General features: G+C 62.3%; 1 protein-coding gene and 2 non-coding genes across 4 annotated transcripts in view; all 3 read right to left on the bottom strand.

Moving 5' to 3' along the window:
- Nucleotides 1–1639: 1639 nt before the first annotated feature.
- TRPM2 (transient receptor potential cation channel subfamily M member 2) overlaps nt 1640–16684 on the bottom strand; it is a 40541-nt gene continuing 25496 nt past the window's right edge. For both annotated transcript variants that reach the window (XM_039857545.1, XM_039857544.1), the window contains 14 exons: nt 16419–16590; nt 12444–12627; nt 10961–11142; nt 10589–10721; nt 9678–9765; nt 9137–9224; nt 8367–8524; nt 7650–7726; nt 7264–7365; nt 6317–6403; nt 5640–5745; nt 4789–4890; nt 4194–4310; nt 1640–3622 (listed from right to left, as the gene is read on the bottom strand). In XM_039857545.1, the coding sequence (XP_039713479.1) occupies nt 3497–3622; nt 4194–4310; nt 4789–4890; nt 5640–5745; nt 6317–6403; nt 7264–7365; nt 7650–7726; nt 8367–8524; nt 9137–9224; nt 9678–9765; nt 10589–10721; nt 10961–11142; nt 12444–12627; nt 16419–16590 (1722 nt within the window). In that variant the 3' untranslated portion in view covers nt 1640–3496. The remainder of the gene's footprint in view (nt 3623–4193; nt 4311–4788; nt 4891–5639; nt 5746–6316; nt 6404–7263; nt 7366–7649; nt 7727–8366; nt 8525–9136; nt 9225–9677; nt 9766–10588; nt 10722–10960; nt 11143–12443; nt 12628–16418; nt 16591–16684) is intronic.
- On the bottom strand, nt 4847–4932 carry LOC120599218 (Z6 small nucleolar RNA). The gene has a single exon (XR_005651828.1). It is a non-coding gene; the product is annotated as a Z6 small nucleolar RNA (small nucleolar RNA).
- Nucleotides 5633–5686, bottom strand: LOC120599217 (Z6 small nucleolar RNA). The gene has a single exon (XR_005651827.1). It is a non-coding gene; the product is annotated as a Z6 small nucleolar RNA (small nucleolar RNA).

The raw sequence follows: 16684 nt of genomic DNA, 5'->3' as shown, positions 1-16684 counted from the left end.
GTGCACACTCACACACATACACACATGCACGCTTGTGCACACACATGTGTGCATGCACACACGCATGCACACACATGTGCGCACATGCACACACACACACACACACACACGCACACCCCCTGCTTTTTCCTCCCCATCCAAGCTGTGTCAATTTTTTCACCTTTCTCAGCTCGGTTTTTCGTGTCGATTCTGTATTTTTCTCTTTTCCTTAAACTCCGCCTTCGCCCTGGGACTCACGCTGCGGCTGGTTTGGGAGCTTCTTGACAATTTACTTTCAGTCTCTGGATTTTAAAATCAGTGCATTTAAAGTAATAAATGTTCTTGACATGCTCCAGCCACGTCCTCGCGTCCGGCAGGTGGCGATGAACCCTCCCCCGCCTTCCTTCTGGATCGCTCCATGCTGAGGGTGCTGGGAGGGCGTGGTGACCCCCCCCCGGCTTTCCTGGAGGATCCCAGCCTGCATCTGGCTCACCCCCGGCTCACCCCCAGCCCTGGGACAAGGGCTGAGCAGTCTCCTCGGAGGCACTGGGCTCCCCGCTGGGGCTCTTGCTGGAGACGGGAGGGGTGGGGGGCTCCCAAGTGAGCACGGGAGCGTGGGGGGCGCGGGGAGGTGGGGGGAGGGCCGCACCGCTCCGCAGCGTCCTGCACCAGTGTCGCCTGCTCCCCCTCCACGCTGGTCAGGGGGCCGGCCACTCTCCACCCCGAGTGTGCAGAGAGGGTACAGGCAGCTGGAACCGCTCGATGCATTTTCTGTCCTCGTCCAGCCTGTGTCCACATTCTAGTGCCACTGTTCTCACGCTGGGACCAGACGGTGGCCAAGGGTGACAGAGCTGCCTACGGAAAGTTGCTGAGACCCCCCCCAGATGGTGGGCTGTGCGCTCAGGGTTTGTGAACGTCCCGTGTGTCCCCTCTGGGTCTTGCTGTTTTGGGGGTGAGTACAGAACCACGTAAACACACACAGTGTACACATATGCCATATATGCCTGTGTGTTGATGTTATGTCTGTGTTTGTGTGTTTGTGTGTTACACACAATTTACTATGAACATAAACGTATGTTATATATTATATAAATCTAGACTGTACTCAATCTGTATATAAATTTAGGTGCAGAGTATACATAATATATGTGTATGACATATAATCCACATGTATTCACACACACGCGCGCGCACACACACACGCACGCGTGCACACACACGCGCGCGCGCACACACACATGCACGCGCGCACACACGCGCACACACACGCACCCACACACGCGCGCGCGCGCGGGACGGCTGCAGCCTTGCGCGTCGCCTGATTCACGTCCTGCCCCGTTTCCCTCTCCCCTCGGTCCCTCGATTTCTTAGATGGGGTTACTGTGAATTGGCCCATTTCTCCTCGCTTTTCTATCAGTTTTGCTCCATATATTTTAAAAACTGTGGAGCTAGGTGGAAAACGGTTCACGGCAGCGCTGTCTGCACCCAGACGCCCTCTGTGTCCCCGAAGGGAGGCGTCTGGGCCCCGCGCCCGCCCCGTCTGCTCCCTGGTCTCCCGCCTTTCTTCCCTGGCCTGGCCCGACCCGCCCGCACTGTCCGTCAGCTATGACACATCTCGTTTGTTTTCGGTGACGAAGAAGAATACAGAGAGGACAAGAGAAACGTGTGTTATTTTTTTATTTCAATATGAGAATCAGTTGATATGTGTCACAAGCACTGACATGTTTTGACTAATTTCCTATCATTTTATTTCATATTAAGTGTCCTCTACGGGTATTTTTTTCTTCTCGATTTGGTGGTTGTTGCATTTATCCCCCTGGTGGATCTGCCGTGTGGGCGCCCTGGACCTGCAGTGGCCAGGCTCCCTCCCGACACCCCGCTGGGCGGCGGGCTCGAGGCTCCGCGGGGGGCCAACTGGGATCAGGATTCTCTGCTGTTAAATTTTCTTTTTCCATTATGTCTCATGATGATGAGACTTAGCCAAACATTGTAGCGGTTTCTCTGCTCACCACAGAGCTGTGTGCGTGTGTGCGCATGTGTGCGCACGTGTGTGTGATGGGCTGAATGTTTGTGTCCCTTCCAAATATTCCGTGCTGCAGCCCTGGCCCCCCGGGGCGGCTGCATTTGGGGGCGGGGCCTCTAAGAAAGTACTGAAGGTTAAATGAGGGGAGCTCCGATGCCGGAGGATTGGTGTCCTCATGTGAACAGGAGACCCAGCAGCCCTGCGGGCTCGGGACCAGAATGTCCAGCCTCCGGGACCCTCAGCGCCTGTTGGGGCCAGCGGTGCGGTCACAGCAGCCTGAGCTGGCCGCCAGCGCGTTTGCATTTCCAGACTTCATCTTTGAGAAACTCTTCCAGAAAGGACACACGAGTAACACGTCTTCCGTGTCGTTATGATGCTAAAACGTCTTTATTTGGTGCTGGCGCTTGAGCTCTGGTCTGGCTGGGTCTATGGATCCACATCGAAACCAAGGCCCCGCCTGCCTGCGTACCTGCCGAGTCGGGGTGCGCGGCGACAATGGGGCCTGGGCCTGGGAGACTGGAGAGGGGGCGCAGGGTGCTGGGGCTCAGGGGAGAAGTTGCGGGGGGCCCGCAGGCTGTCCACAGGGAGGCAGCCACGGGAGAGCCCTCAGGCCCTGGGAGGCTCAGCTGAGGCTGGGCAGAGGTTTCGGTGGCCCAGACACAGCCCGACATTGCGTTGTCTGTCACAGTTTGCAGGACGCACAGCAGAGTAGGCTGGTCTGATGCGGGACAGCGGGTCTGATGTCAAGTTGACACCATTCCTGGTCCTGAGGCTCCTGGTGGTTTATGCTGATGGGCTATGAGTCTCTGAGCGGAACAGGGTGCTCCACCCTCGCTGTCCACCCGCGTGGCTGCTCCCTGGGCACAGGAGTGGGGGCAGGGAGGGAGTGCAGGGTGTGGGGGTAGGGGGGCCATGCCTGGGTCCCGGTCACAAGCCGGGCCTCTGCAGGCCGGCCTCCTGCCCCTGCGGAGGGACTCAGCCCTGATGGTGAGCCTGGCAGTGGCCTGGGGGTCCCATAGTGCCTGGCCCAGGCAGAAGCCATCTCTGGGGCACAGGCCCAAGGAAGAGGCCACAGGGGAACCCCGGATCCCTGGGAGATGCAGGCCTTGGACTGATGCGTCTCCAGTTGGGACGTGCTGCTCACGACGGTGTGACCAGGAGCGGGCCAAATCTGCGGGCTGAGGCCGCCAGCCGGCTCAGGAGGGGCAGTGATGGCTGGCGGGCCCCAGTGGCCACCTCCACCCAAAGAATGGCCACGTGACTGGAGCCAGCCTGTCCTCTGCCCTGGCTCCCCTCCCAGAGCGCCTTGCTGCCTTCTGGGTCATGCGCTCAGGCGGCAGGCACATCCAGCTGGCCGTGTGGGGTGGCAGATGCCCAAGCACACCGTGCCCCGCCCCTGGCCTGCCCGAGGTCCGTGGCAGCCCACGTCTCCCAGGGACTGGGGACAGGCCAGCCGCGCCTGCCCTGGCAGAGGGCCCGGCCTGAGCCCATGGGTCAGTAGTAAGCTCCGAACAGAGTGGCCACCTTCTGGAGGACGGCCTTGTGGCTGGCATACAGCGGGATGCGCTTGTCCACCACCTGCCATCGAATGGACATCCCCGGGTCGTGGGCAAGCAGGTGCTGCAAGGACACAGGACGTCTGACCCGCTGAGCCGCCCGCCGCCACCCAGACTCCCGGGACCTGGCCGGGTCCCGGTCTCCGGGCTGCGGGCTGCGGGCTGGCCTGGCTTTGTCCTTCTGTCACTGGGAGCAAGAAAGCCCGCTCAGGCCCGATTCTGCAAGTGCCCGCCAAGCCCCGCAAGCCTCGAACGAGGACAGGGCCGGCATCATTCTGGGGCGTCCCGCCCTGCGAAGGACGCCCAGCTCTGTTCCCTGGGCCTCCTGGTCTCAGTTCTGGATTAGGGACATTTAGGACTGAGCCACACGCAGGAGACGGTATCCTGTACATGAACCAACCTCCCCAATGCGAGCCTGGAAGCCTACGAGGACCCTGTCCCAAGGTCCCCATCCAGCCCTGACCCCGCTCCGGCCACCTGCTGGTGGCCTCTGGCCTCTCTTGGAGCCCCATTGGTACCCTCTGGACATAAGTCTCACCCCTGCAGCCCCAGCTCTGGCCCGGCCCAGGAGCCCGTGAGACCCCTCCCACGGCCCCAAGGCCCCCTCCCCAGAGCCTGCGACCCGAGCCCCATACCGTGTTCAGCTTCTTCAGCTCCGCGTCGCTCTGGTCTGGGAAGTGGACGCTGACGGCCACCGTCTCGATCCAGGCGTTATCCGTGTTCCGAGGGTCGTCCATATAGCCCGTGTACACCTGGGGGCAGCACAGGGCAGGCTGTTCCCCCCGGCCGTGGGCCCTGCTGGCTCCCTCCACAAGGAGGGGCCTCCCTGTCCCCACACTGCGTCCGGCCCTCGGACACTCGGAGCACAGCTGTCTGCGGCGCCCAAACCCTGTCCAGCTGCCTCCCGGCCCACGCAGCTGCTCCCGACGCGGCCCTCAGCCTCGACTGGCACCGCACAGGGCCCAGCTGTGCTCTGGGCAGGTGTGACACCGGGCAGCTTGGAGGGGACACCAGGCCTGGCCCAGGGCAGCAGAGTCTCAGGCCACAGCCCTCGCTTTAGAGAGGAGACAACAAGACGGAGGAGGCAACAGGCCGCGAGCACAGGCCCCTCCTGGGCCTGCCCTTCCTCCAGGGGCCGCAGGGTGTGGTCGAGGGCAGGGGACAGGCTCCCGTCGCACCCTGCCTTTCCCGCGGCTCCGAGGGGCTCGGGATGCGGAGGGGCCCCCCTACCTCCTTGCCCCGCGCCAGCAGGCTCTCGAAGGCCGGCCAGAACTCTCTCCGGAGGACCTGCTTCAGCTTCCGGGGCAGCGTCTCCCCTGGGTCCCGGGAGCCCTGGGCAGAGCGCGGGGCGGAGGCGGGTCGGTGAGGCCAGCGGGGGCCCCGCCTCCCTGGCCACTGGCGCAGCTGGGGCAGCCGGCCAGACCCCTGGAGCCGCAGGCGGACGAGCGTCTGGCAGCCCGCTGTCTCGGCCCGAGTGACATTGTCCAGAGCCCACTGGCCACGTCAGCGGCTCCGCAGCAGGGGTGCGAGGCCGAAGCACAGCCGTGGGGAGCACATGCCAGGCCGGGATCCCGGCACCCCGGCCGCCAGCGGGAGGGCCTGCCTTTGCCGCTTGCACCCTCAGACCCCACCTCTCACCTCTGCACCCCAGCCGGGCTCCCGGCCACTCCCCAAGCCACGCGACCCGTGCCCGCACCCCCACCCATCTAGGGGACCCTGTTTGTCATCCAGTCCGTAGCACGTCCATTCCACTTCGGCCCTCGAGACGCCCTGCCCCCCACGAGCCGCCGTGGCCGGGACCTGTGCAGGCTCAGCAGACGCCCCTCGGCGCCCGGTGCTCAGGGCCGCGGTCCCATGGCTGGGGGCACAGGGGTCTTGGCCACAGGGGCCGGCACCACCGAGAGACCCGGGGTCCATATAGGGGCCGAAGACCCACAGCGACACCGTCAAGACCCCGGCTCTGCTGCTGAGACGAGCCACAGAGTCCAGCACTGCCCTGGGCCGTGGCCGCAGGGGGTGTTCAGCCAGCGTGTGGACCAGATGCAGGACATGTGACCCGCGACCGCGGCCGGAGGGCTCACCCCCGGCAAGGCCCAGTTCTCCGAGCGGGGGCGCTTCACCACCAGCACTTCCAGAATTTTCTTTATGCTCTTCCTGCAGATGGCTCCGTCCTGGTTCCTCTTCCACCTGCGAAGGGACAGCCCGCACCCCCTCCAGGCCAGCCCGTCCCCGTGGGGACAGCCTGCACCCCCTCCAGGCCGGCCCGCCCCCGTGGGGACAGCCCGCACCCCCTCCAGGCCAGCCCGTCCCCGTGGGGACAGCCTGCACCCCCTCCAGGCCGGCCCGCCCCCGTGGGGACAGCCCGCACCCCCACAGGACCCCACTCCTGGCGGCTGCCGGGACAACACCTGGCCTTTGGGAGAATATTTTCTAGGGACCCAGCCGCTCTGCACCTGCGAGTCTGGGGTCGCTGTGGGATCGTGTATTTTGAGTTTGTCCTTGGTGGTGGGCCCTGGCCACTCTGTCCCTCCTCCCATGGGCTCTGAGTTCCGGGGGACACACAGGGAAGCAGGGGCAGCCTCTGTGGGGGGCTGGGCAAGGAGGTCCTTGCTGTGTTTCGGGGTGCGCACGGCTGCCCAGGCCCCACTGTGACGCTGGCACCAAGTGTGACCTGTCCTCTGGGCTCTCGGCGCATGGGGAGGGGCCCAGAAGTGAGTCCCACATGGTGTGCACGGGTGACCGCCCCTGGCACACTCACCGAGTGACCACGGGCTGCAGCGTGTGGTTGGGTCCGAAGCAGCTAAGGGCCCCGCGCCCCCGCAGCCCCGTGCGGCCCATAGGGTTCCTGGGGGGGACAAGTCTGCTCAGCCTGCTGCCCACCACCGGGAGAGCCAGTCCTCGGGGGCTCCGAGGGGCGCGGGGGGCTTCACGTTACTGTGGGCTCAGTTGGAAAAGAAAGGGGTGCCCTTGGGAGCAAAAGCCTGGCCCGCTGCAGGCGCGTGATGTCCTGTGCCCCCGAGATCGTGTGACTGACACATCGGGCCACGCAGCACGTGCGAGGGGACGAGGGGGACGCAGGGGGCAGGGCCAGGCACCCAGAGGCGTCCGATGGTTGTGGCCATGGACAAGGCAGTGTCGTCAGCTGGACCCTGCTGGGGGGACCGGAGCCTGGCACACAGGCTGGTCCCTGCTCCCCACGCCCCGGGCACTAGCACGGACACCCCGGATTCCGCCAGGCTGGGCCAGCTCCTTGTTCCCTTTCTCCCCACCACGTCCATCCAAAACGACACGTCCTCACGGGGGTGGCCCGGTGACTTCAGCACTAAAACGGGAGGAAAAGCCACCATCCCCGCCGCCCCCCAGTCCACGGTCTAGCCCGTCCTCTGCACCCGGGCACGTCCTCACACAGCCCCTTTCTGTTCCAGAACTTTCCAGAGAGGCCCCACTGCCTCCGCGCTCAGGCCCCTCACTCCGGCCTGCACCGTGAGGGTCCCCAGTCCCGGCCATCTGTCGTCTCTCCTCTGACCCTGATGGCCCCTGCCGACCCCTGTCCGCTCCCCGGGCTGGCAGAGCAGGCCTTCTCTGCCCGGAGCCCCGGGCTGGCACATAGCAGGGCTGCGCCGAGGGCCTGCTGCCCCGTTTGCCAGGAGAGGTTCCCCGGCACCAGAAGCAAACCCCCGAGCCCGGGTGGAGAGGGTGACTCACAGAGGGAGCCCGTCCTGGACCGCGTAGCTGCCGTGGAAGCTGCGGCGGTCGGTGGGGCCGTCCACGGCGTTGTAGGTGATCCTGAACAGAGGCTCCGGGGTGCTGGGCGGAGGGGGCGGTCGGGGCCCAATCAGAGCGTGGCGGTGACTGGACAGGCCCCGGCAGAGGACGGGAGGGCCCCTCGCTGGCTTGCAGGTGCTCCAGCCCCGTGCCGCCCTCCCAGGCGTCCCGGCCCTCGGGCAGGATGGACGCCCCGTCCGGGCGGGGAGCAGACCCTCGCCCTGACTGGGCTCCCAGCGGTGGCTCCGGAGGCCCGGCCGGCGCCCCGCCCCCGACCCCCGCTCTGGGCGCGAGGCAGGGCCGCAGGCCCGGGGGGGCGCACTCACTCTCCTGTGGGGTCCACTGAGGCCTTGTCCTGCCTGTCCGCCGTGTAGAAGGGCGGGTCGTAGATGAGAAACTCTATCTGAACAGAACAGTGGCCCCCCCTCAGAACGTCGCCCCAGGCGCCCCGACGCCCGAGGCCACCTCGCCGGCGGCTCTGAACTGGGGCCGACCCGGGGACCCAGCCGGGGGGCTGGTGTCGGGACCGGTGGTCCTGGAATCTCCCCAGGGCAGATGAGGGGCTAGACTGGGCTCAGAGGTGAGAAAGATTTGGCTGACGGGGACCGGGCAGAAGGCCACGGAAGCAACGGCCTGGAAGATTCCGGCAAAGCAGGAGACGAAGCCCGCGGGGCCGGGGTGGCTGCCGTTATCCATCCACGTCTCCCCTCTCCCTGCCCCCGTCCCCCACGCTCCCACTCACAGGAGGGCCGGTGGCCACGCACCGGGAACAGCGGGCTCTATGACAGCTGGGGCGGCTAGAGGCTGTCCGTGTGGATCGAGGACCCACCAGGCGCTCTGGGCTCCAGCCCCAGCTACCCCCGCCCCCCGGCTGCGTGGCCTTGCATGCCTCGGCTGCCTCATCGGCCCACCTGTCCCCGTGAGGCCGCAGCGAGCTGACCCGCCCCAGTGCCCGGCTGCACGAGAGGATTTGGGCAGGATGGCTCCCGCCCGGAGCGCTGGCCGTCCCCGGCTGGTGGGGACACGCCAGGACAGGCACTCACCTCCCAGGGCACCTTCTCGTTGGGGACGGGGAAGCGCGTGACGAGGGCGTTGGGGTAGAGCAGGTGCCGGGCGTTGACGTGGTGGCTGTCACCCCAGTCGTCCGCCTGCCGTCCGCCGCTCAGCGTGGGGTCCTGCCCCTCCGAGGCCTTCTGGGGTGCTAGGGACAGCCATGTGGGCCATGGCAAAGCCGGCGGGGCTCAGGCGGCAGCCCACAGGCCAGCGTGTCCTCTCTAGTCCTCCCCCCAGAACTCGGCGGCCCTCCGCCCCTCAGCCCAGGTCCAACGGGGTCCCCCCGCACCGCAGCCAGATCTGGGCTTGGGCAGCTTCCCCCGGCCGACACCCGCCTCCCTGTGCAGCTACTGGCAGGGCGCGTGGGAGCTAGAGGGATGCGGGCCCCCCGGAAGCCGGTCCAGTGGTGGGGGCATCGCTGCTGCTGTGCGGCCAGCAGCCCCAAGGCGGGGGGCTCCTCATGCTGGCGCCTGGCTGGCTGCAAAGTCAGGAACCCAGACATGGCTCTGTCACCTGGTCCATGTGGCTCAGTCTCAGGCACCTCCTGTGTCTGTCCCCCTTGGCAGCGTGACACACAGGAAGACGGGGGCCCGGGCCAGGCCTCCCCTTGGAAGTCCTTAGCTGGGTCGGGTCATAGGGGGAGGGGGCGGGCCGCCCTCGGCGCTCAGGTGGCGGCCTCCCTCCCGGCCCAGCCGGAGCCCAGACCGTACCTCTACTCCCCACAGACCCCAGAGTCAAGGGAGCACAGCCACCCACTCACCTAGGGTGGGGGCGCCCTCCTCCGAGCCAAGGCCGCTGCCCCTCAGGGCCTCCACAACCCAGCACAGTGCACTGGCCATCTGAGCCACCTGCAAGGCACATCCCAGATGAGTCAGCACCTCCTCGACACAGCGCGCCCGCCCCTCTACCTGCCCCCTGCCCCAAGCAGCCACCCGACCCCAGGGCACTGCCCGGGAGGCCGGTGACAGCCAGGGACCCTGGTGACCCCCACGACCCTCCCTCAGGTTCCAGCAGAGTCCTGTGACAATGGCCAGACAGGTGCGTGGAGGCCAGCAGAGGGGACCGGAGTTTGTCCCTCGGGGGACCCATGATGTGGCCCCTAGCGGCGCAGTGTGGGGGTGCTCAGCCGGAAAACTCTTGGTGTGAGGAAGGCGCGTCCCTCCACCGGGAACGGCTGTGTGTCCCCCGCCCCCACCCCGTCCTTCGGTTGTTTTCCCGGCGTGCTCGTTCTCAGAGCCACCACACCAGAGTGACTGCCAGGCCCGGCAGCCCCATGCCCTGGGGACGCAGGCCCCACCCACCTGCACCTCCAGGGAGGCCAGCCTCTGCTCCACGGAGCCCGGCTGCTTCAGGCGGTCCATCTGCAGCACGTCCGCCATGCAGTCCACCCTGCAAGCGCGCACAGCTGAGCCCGCCGGCCAGCTGCATGCCGGGATGGCCGGGGGCGTGGGCCCTGCCACACCCGGCCTCCGTCGGCCGGGGCATCTTCCTCTGAATTTACACGTGCTCATGATCCACGCTTCCATGCAGAGAACCCCGCCTGGTGCCCACGGGGGGACCCCTTAGCCAGCGGAGGCCCCGGCAGGTGGCAGGTGCCAGTCTCCGAGGAGGGAGGGAGCCCGCGCTTGTGGCTGCTTCTGGCCCCACGGCCTGTGGACACCCCCGTGCCAGGGGCGGGAGCTGCTGTGACTGCATGGCTGCTGTGACTGCATGGCACCGTGTCACCTCCCTTCTGGCCCACCCTGCGACCAAGACCAAAGCACCCCGCGTTTGTGCCCGAGGCAGCCAGGCTCCTCTGGTGCCCGTTAGGCTGAGGGCTGGGGTGCAGAGGGGTACCCCCCAACGCCAACCTTGTCCCTGAAAAGAGGCAGGGCGGGAGGGAGGGAGCCGCTACAAGGCCGTAGCCCTAACGCTCACTGTCCACCCGCCTGGCTCCCAGTTGGCCTCCTGCGGGCCCAGCTGCCCGTCGTCCAGCGCACCGGCCACCCCGCCCCACGGCGCCTCTCGGGGCCAGCACAGGCGGCCTTCCCAGGACTCGGAGGGAGGGCCATGGGCTGGATGGAGGGCACGGCCCCGCGCTGTGGAACGGCGGGGCTCTCCGGCCTGAGGGGACCATTTGCTGGGCCGCCCCTGGGTGGGCCATGTCCTCACAGTGCCTTGGACCCGCCGGGGGCACGGTACCCGCCCGAGGGGACTGCCTGGCCACCAGCACCTGTCGCTGACGTGCTGGACCCTGTGCTCCAGCCTCTGCCGCTGCCGGCTCTGCAGGCTCTGCAGGTAGATCTCCTTCAGGTAGGTCTCCCAGGACAGGAGTGCTGCCTCCTCGCTCTTCTCCAGCTTGTTCTCTGCCCGGGGGGCGAAGGGGGAGGAGCAGGGGGCCTGCCTGGGGGTGTCTGCGCCCGGAGCGGCAGGAGGAGCCCGCCCCACGCCACCCGAGGGGGCTGCCGGGAGGCCGGTGGCCTGAGCCGTCCACATCCTTCCAGCTCCAGAATTCTAGAAGGAGCCGCCACGCCCACCCCAAGCCGCTGGTGGTCCCCAGGGTGGCCCAGCACGCGCCCCAGGGCCGGCAGAGGGCCCAGCTTACTGAGCTGCTTGTGCCGCTTGGCGGGAATCTTCAGCACGACCCTCTTGATGAAGAGGTGCAGGTGGCTGAGCAGGATGAAGGGCGGCGGGGCCGGGGGCCGGCTCTGGTACTCCTCTATGAGGTCGTGGCGCTGGAACCTCCAGATCTGGTCCGTGTGCTCCTGCACCTGCTGGAACGTGGAGCTGGCGGGAGGCAAGGGCACGCCTGTCACTGCCCGGGCGACGGCCCCCAGAGCAGACGCACGCTGCCCACAGGCAGAAAGGGACGGCCGGCTGGCCGGACGCAGAATCCTGAGCTTCCTGGCAGCCAAGGTGAGAGCAGAAAGGGTGTACCCAGACTGCAGAGTTTCTAAACCTCGTTAGCGATGGAATGAAGCGGGCCCCTGTCGGGAGACGGACGTCGTGCTGGCATCGAACCCTGAAAGGAGTTTATCGGTCGAGTCTGACGAACAAGAGGGACAGTGTCCCCTGCAGGGGGACAAGCTGTCGTCTGCACGTCGGTCCCTTGTAGACGGACCGAATCTTTGGTGGAGAGAGGCCCTCGGAAGGGCAGCTGGTGGTGTAGAACGCGCTCGCCTCGCCCGCTGCGGGGTTGGAGGCCCTGCCCGCTGGCCGCCTCGGCCTCTGTCAGAGCTCCAGCGCGCGGTCAAGTTCTGTCCCATTGAATCAGAAAGTGACAGCCTCAGCACCTCAGCTGATGGAAAGGGGAGAGGAGCAGGCTTCACAAGGGTCGCAGATCCCACGGGCCCTTCTGAGAGGCCGGGAGGGGCCCCGGGGGCCAGCGGCCTCCTCGGGCCACAGTCAGCACTGACCCTCACCTCCTGTCTTGCTTGGGCTTCTCACCCGAGGACGAGCACAGGTCGTCTGTCCTGCATCCCGAGTGCCACATGCACCGCCATACCTAGAGACGAGCCCCAACGGGCCGCTGGCCTGGCCCGCCTGGGTCCCTCGTGTAAACAACGGGGCCTCGCACCCTCGGGACCTCCTTTCACGCTCACGAGCAACTGAGAAATCGTGTTTCCTCCCAGAGGGCCAAAGCCCAGCCACACTAGATGCATTCGCCGAGGGCCCAGGAGCGGCTCTGGCTGACCCTGCACGAGGCCGTGCCCCGGCCCTCCAGGGTGGCTGCCTTCCCCGCGAGGCACCAGAAATGCCACAGGCCGGTCTGCGATCATGCAGGGACGGGGGACCCACGCCCTGCAGCCCACAGTCCCCGGGAACGGGGAGGAGCGAGACTTCCCCCCTCCGCCCGCCACCCGCAGCCTCTGCAGCACGGCCCGTGGGCTGCAGTGACAGTACCACGGGTCCCCGGGCAGCAGTGCCCGGCCGGACAGACAGGGCCCAGGGAGAGGGGCCGGCTCGTTCCAGCGTGGATCGAACGAGGCACCCGGAGCGCCGGGGGGCCTGGCCCCGGACGCGAGCTCCGTGGCGTGGTCAGTGTGGATGGCGGGAGGCCGGTGGGCTGTGAGCCCAGCAGCACTCACTTGAACATGGCAATGAGCAGGTTGAGCAGCAGGATGTTGGTGAAGAGCAGGTACAGGCAGAGCAGGATGACCGTCAGCCACTCGGGGAAGACGGGCCGGTGCCGCGCGGCGTCGCTCTCCGGGCACTTGGGCTTGTACGGGTCGGTGCCATTGGGGCTGCACTGGTCCAGGCTGAAGTTCACGCCTAGCAGGGAGGCGGGGAACAAAGACAGCCACACAGTCACAAGGCCTGTGTCGGCTCAGGCCCAGAGGAAGCCCGAGAGAGGTGCCCGTCCACACCCGAGCCTGCTCTGTGGGCAGGAAGTGTGGCCGCCAAGGTGCTTCCTGGGCCCCAGGCACCAGGTGGGGGACCAGCTCCAGGCGGGACCAGCACCAGGCGGGGCCAGCACCGGGAGGGACCTGCACCGGGCAGGCAGGGGTACATCACCAAGAGGCAGGTCTCAACCTGGTCCCAACCTGGACAGCCCCATGTGGTGGGACAGAATTCAAAACGAGAACATGAGCAGCTAGCGCAAAGACAAGGGGGCGGGAGAAGGGAAGGTGCCGCCACGCGGAGCTGGTGACTGCGGACCGCACCGCAGCCCCACGTGGGAGAAAAAGCAGCGGACGCGTGATAAATCACGTGTTCACCCAGCGTGTGCACGGAGAGATCGCTCGGGAAACACACTGCATCGTTGACGGCGACGACCCGGGGCGGTGGGGTCAGGGACGACGTTTGTCTTGATATTTACTTTGAATTTAAAAAGTTTTCAACGCGAATGCACTATTTTGTAATCCAATCTATTTTTGAAAGTATTACCAGTTTTCTGATAGAAATGCACTGTAAGAGCCATAAATACCTATATTAAAAATAAGAGCTCAAATTAATAACGTACCTTCCACTTTAGTGAATGAAAAAGAGAAAAGCAAACTAGACCCAAAGCGAGCAGAGGGAAGGAGGAAAGAGAGAGCAGAAGGCAAAACAATAAAATAAAAAATACAAAACCACAGAACATCGACACAACCAAAATCCGGTTCTTGAAAAAGATCAACGAAATTAGAATCCTTTAGCTAGACAGATAAAGCGGAAAAAAAGAAAAGGCTCAAATTACTAAAATCATAAGTGCAAGAGAGGACATTACTATCAATCTTACAAAAATAAAAAGAACTATAAGGAAATACTACGAAAATATGTGCTAACAAATTAGACAATTTAGAAAAATGGACAAATTTCTAGAAAGACAGAAACTACCAAAAGTGACTGAAAAAATACATAGAGAATATAAATTGACCTATAACAAGTAGAGAGACTGAATTAGTCATTTAAAAATTTCCCACGAGTTAAAATTCAGGCCTAGATGGCTTCACTGGTGAATACTACCAAATGTTTAAAGAAAAATTAAAATCAACCCTTCACAAACTTTTTCAAAATATAGAAAAGGAACGACAACCACACAATTCATTCTAAAAGGCCAGCATCACCCTGAGCCAAAGGAAGACAAAACATCACAAGAAAAGAACACGCCCTTTGTGAACACAGATGCAAAATTCATCAACCACGTGCTAGAAAACCGAAGGCAGCAACACGTAAAAAGAAGTTCACAGCATGACCAAGCGGGACCCTTCCCGGGAACGTGGACTTTAACATCTGAAAATCGTTTCGCATAACACGCCACGTTAACGGCACAAAGAACGGAAACTGCACGGACATTTCCCTAAACGCGGAAAAAGCACCCGACAAAAATCTAACACCGTTTGATAATAAAACCACTCAAGAAATTAGGAACAGGAGGCAACCACTTCAACGGGATGAAGGACATTTATAAAAACCCACAGCGAACATCACACTTAATGACGAAAGAGAGAAAGCCTTTCCCTAAGGTCAGCGACGAGATAAAGAGGTTCGCTCTCCAAACTTCTTTTCGACATCGTACCAGTGGTGCTAGCAGAATAATTAGGCAAGAAATAGAAATAAAAGGCAACCAGATTCGGACGAAACGATGAAAAGTATCTTCTGTGTGCAGATGACACGACCTTTGAATCCCAAGCAATCTATTTAAAACTATTAGAATTAATAAAGAAGTTCGACAAGATTTCAGGATACAAGATCCTTATACAAAATATAGTGTGTTTTTTCATACCCTCGCAATAAACAGCCCAAAACGAAATTAATAAAACAATTCTATTTACAATAGCATGAAAAAGCACAAAACACTTAAGAATAAATTTAGCACTGAAAACTACGAAACGTTATAGAAAGAAATGAAAGATCTAAATAAGGGGAAAGACATTCCATTCTCGCAATGAAAATTCTGAATGCTTTTTTTGGAGAAATCGATAAGGTGATCCAAAAGTTCACGTGAACACAAAGGACCCAGAGGCCAAAACTATCTGGAAAATCAAAGAACGAAGCTGAAGGACTCACACTTCCCAGTTTCAAAACTTGCTACACGGATACGGTAACCAAGGTAACCAAGCACAGCATGGCACTGGCTCAGGGCAGGCAAGACCATCGGAACAGAACGGAGAGCCTAGAGCTAAACCCTTTTATTAACGGCCAACCGACGTTTTGACAAACGTGCCAAGACGCCTCGATGGGGAAAGAATAGTCTTTTCAACAAACGATGCTGGTTCAACTGGATATTTGCATGCAAAAGAACATATATAGGAGAATTCATTTAAATAGATCAAAGGCCCAAAGTAATTGCTAAAGCTATAAAACTTTTAGAATAACGACACGGGCATAAATCTTCACGGCCTTGGGTCAGGCAATGGGCCTTTAGAATCTGACGGCAAAAGCACACACGATAAAAGAGATGGATAAATTGGTCTTCCTCGAAATTAAAAACTTCTGTGCTTCAAAGGGCACCACAAAGAAAGTGAGAAGGCAACGCACAGGAGGGCAGAACATAGCTGCAAATCACGCATACGGTAAGGGACACGCGAATCCACACGTCCACGTGGAAAGAGCTCTTACGACTCAGCCGGAAGACAAATAACCCACTTGAAAACGGGCAGAAAGGAATCGACATTCCTCCAGAGAAGATGCACAAACGGCTCAGCAAGCACATGAAGAGATGGTCAACGCCGCCGGCCGCCGGGGAGGCCCAGGCCCAAACCACGTGTTCAGGGAGCAGAACGGACGGACAATAGTGGACGGCGCAGAACGGACAGACAATGACCAACGCGGGCGAGGATGTGGGAACGCCGGAGCCACGCAAGGCTGGCGGGACGAGAATGGCCAGCTGCTCGGGAAGACGGTCGGGCGGGCCCTCGAAACATGACCCGGAGTCATCACGTGACCCTGCAGGTTCACTGCTGGACATGCACCACGGGGACCGGACACACAGGTCCGCACACGGCTCGCGAGTGACAATCCGTGGCTACATTGTTCACAGTAGCCGAAAAGCTGGAATAGTCCGCTTATGAAGCAAAACCCGTTCTATCCCTACAGTGGGGCACGAGTCGGCCACGGGAAAGGAAGGAAGTTCTGATGCAGGCTACAATCCGATGAACCCGGAAAACGTGCGGAGAAAAAGCAGCAAGACACGGAAGCCATATTACACCATCGGATCCACGTGCAGGGCCCAGGAGAGGCAGATTCCGTGGGGATGGAGAGCAGATTAAAGGCTTCCGGGGGGTGCGGAGTGACCGCCGTGGGCGTGAGGTGTCTTTAGGGAGTGATGAAAATATTCCAGAATTAGCTTCTCATTTTGGATGCTAAAATCAGTACATGAAGAAAAAGCTCAGTATACAACAAGTGTTTCCTGCTCCCAGAGAGAAAGCGGTTTCTGACTGGGGTGGAAGGGAAGGGAGATGTTTGGGGTGGGGGGTGGTGTCAGGTGAGGCCCCAGTGCCCCAGGCTCACCTCCACCCCAGGTCTCCACTGCAGCGGCGAGGGACAGCTCGGACCTCCCCCAACCCCAGCCACGCCCTTCCCCGGCTGGACAATGCCAGCGGCCACCCCTTCTGCCCCGGGGAGTCCGAGGGCCCTACCGTCGATGTAGGTGGGGATCTGCCCAAAGATGGTGAGGTACGAGTGGTATACGACCCCCCGGAAGATCCAGTCCACCCGGCTCTCGTTGTGGATGAGGATGGCCTGCTTGGCCACCCCGAAGGACACGACCCACACGGCCAACAGGAAGAGGAAGAAGAAGACGTCCTTCATCTGCAGAGACAGGGTGGCACCAGCTGCGGCCGCAGGCGCCTCACAAGCTCTGTCCCACAGCTGGGCTCCGCCCTCCGCCCTCCGCCCTCTGCGC

This window comes from Pteropus medius, unplaced genomic scaffold (genome assembly GCF_902729225.1).
Source record: "Pteropus medius unplaced genomic scaffold, Ma_sr-lr_union100, whole genome shotgun sequence".
Taxonomy (NCBI): domain Eukaryota; kingdom Metazoa; phylum Chordata; class Mammalia; order Chiroptera; family Pteropodidae; genus Pteropus; species Pteropus medius.
The sequence above is the reverse complement of the archived record's forward strand: the minus strand, read 5'-3'. Positions and strand labels throughout refer to the sequence as shown.